Source organism: Cebus imitator, unplaced genomic scaffold (genome assembly GCF_001604975.1).
Source record: "Cebus imitator isolate Cc_AM_T3 unplaced genomic scaffold, Cebus_imitator-1.0 Scaffold356, whole genome shotgun sequence".
Taxonomy (NCBI): domain Eukaryota; kingdom Metazoa; phylum Chordata; class Mammalia; order Primates; family Cebidae; genus Cebus; species Cebus imitator.
This window is the reverse complement of record NW_016107671.1, coordinates 724,552-726,459: the sequence shown is the minus strand read 5'-3', so window position 1 is coordinate 726,459 and position 1,908 is coordinate 724,552. Positions and strand designations below refer to the sequence as shown.

General features: G+C 54.2%; 1 protein-coding gene across 2 annotated transcripts in view; it reads right to left on the bottom strand.

Moving 5' to 3' along the window:
* Positions 1–1,446, bottom strand: part of RASGRP4 (RAS guanyl releasing protein 4) — a 19,423-nt gene extending 17,977 nt beyond the window's left edge. For both annotated transcript variants that reach the window (XM_037730740.1, XM_037730741.1), the window contains exon 1: positions 1,273–1,446. In XM_037730740.1, the coding sequence (XP_037586668.1) occupies positions 1,273–1,295 (23 nt within the window). In that variant the 5' untranslated portion in view covers positions 1,296–1,446. The remainder of the gene's footprint in view (positions 1–1,272) is intronic.
* Between the last annotated feature and the right edge of the window lie 462 nt (positions 1,447–1,908).

Sequence of the window (1,908 nt, the reverse complement as noted above, 5' to 3'; positions counted from 1 at the left end):
AGACGGGGTTTCACCATGTTGACCAGGATGGTCTCGATCTCTTGACCTCGTGATCCACCCGCCTCGGCCTCCCAAAGTGCTGGGATTACAGGCTTGAGCCACCGCGCCCGGCCAATATTTACATTTTTAGTAGACGCGGGGGTTTTCCCATGTTGGTCAGGCTGGTCTTGAACTCCTGACCTTGTGATCCGCCCTCCTTGGCCTCTCAAAGTGCTGGGATTACAGACGTGCACCACCACAGCCAGCAACAGGGATGTTTTAAAATATTAAATGTGTACTAAGCCAAGGAGGGAGCATTTTAACTAAATCAATGTTTCCCTAAGTGTGGGTACCCAGCTAGTACCAAAAGCATAACCTGGGAACTGGATATAAATACAGATTCTCAGGTCCCAACCCAGACCTACAGAATCAAACACTTTAAGGGTAAGCCCAGCAACCTGTATTTTACAAACCCTCCCGACAGTTCGGAGGCTCCTGCAGCCTGAGAACCACTGGTCTAGACTGTCTCACTCAGTACTTACAGGTCTCTCCGAGGTGGAGGTTATGATTATCCTATTGACATAAGTAAAACCCGAGACACAGAGCAGTTCAGTGACTTACCTAAGGTCACACAGCTAGGAAGTGAGGCAGCCAGCTGTCTACCACTAAACTGCCGGGTGGAGAGGAAAGCCCTTTGCCCATCAGAGTGGTGCTGGGGATGGCAGGAGGAGCCACCCAGGCTAGGGAGCCAGCCACTATCTGCCTCTATGGGGACAGAAGGGCCAGCTTGCCAAGGAGATAGGAGCCCACGCTAGAACTGGCTACAAGGCCAGCCACTAGGCCCCATCCCACAGCCCCCTACAGGGGTCCGGAACAGCCCCAGGAGTGGCTTAAGAGGCAGGGGAACTGCCTTGGCCCATGTCACACTCTCCTCTCCTAGGGCAGGACCCTGCAGGAGCCTAGAGTTTCCAGTCCAGTGGGGGATGGGGAACCAGGAAGCCCCCCAGGGAGGGCAGAGACACTCAGCCCAGGCCAGGGATGGAGGTGGGGTGACAGGGAGTGGGAAGAGGACCCCAAGCAGCTCAAACTCCAGGGGCAACACGGCACAGATGCTACCTGCAAGTGACTGCAGCCCTCACTGGCTCCAGACTCCCTGAAGCATCCACCTGGCACCCCTTCGCTGGATCCCAGAGGAGCCAGACATCCTACCCCGTGGTGAGTTTTCCCCCCAGCCCTCCCGTGCAGAGGGAGGCCTCAGGGTGCTGCCGGGCTCCCTGGGGAGGGTCCTCTCACCTCTTGCTGTCTTTTCTGTTCATGCTTCCTGTGGAGGGAGGAGGGCGGGGGTCTTGCAAGACTGTGGCTCAGCTCCTCCCCTTCCCCAGGACTCCAGCTTCTCAGCCCCTAGGGAGCTGGGGCCTCCTCGGTGCTTGGGAAGGAAAGAGGAACTGCCCCTCCCCACCCACCCTCTCAGGCCAGGGGGAAGGAAGAGGCTGGGGAGAGACCAAAGGCCCCCCTCCCCCACTCGGGGATCCCTTCGGCTGAGGTTTCCGGCGCTGCTGGCTCTCCCACCCTCGATCGCCAGGCGGGCTCTCTATCTCCCCCATCTTTTGGTCTCAAGACCCGTCACTATCATACTTCAATAAAAGCAGGGGCTTTTCTTTTTAAAGCATGACTAATATTTATGTAAAAACACACACACACACACACACACACACACACACACACACACTCTCTCTCTCTCTCTCTCTCTCTCTCTCTCAAAAAGATAAGTCTGTCTTTCTAGAAAGACGTGTGTATATCATCCGTGAAGGTTTGAATGGAAACTCACAAGACATAGTATTTTGTATATTTCTTCACAGGTTTCTTTTATTCCTAGTTTAAGTGATACTATACTCTGGAAAACATTTTTACTTTCTCACTTTATTGTAA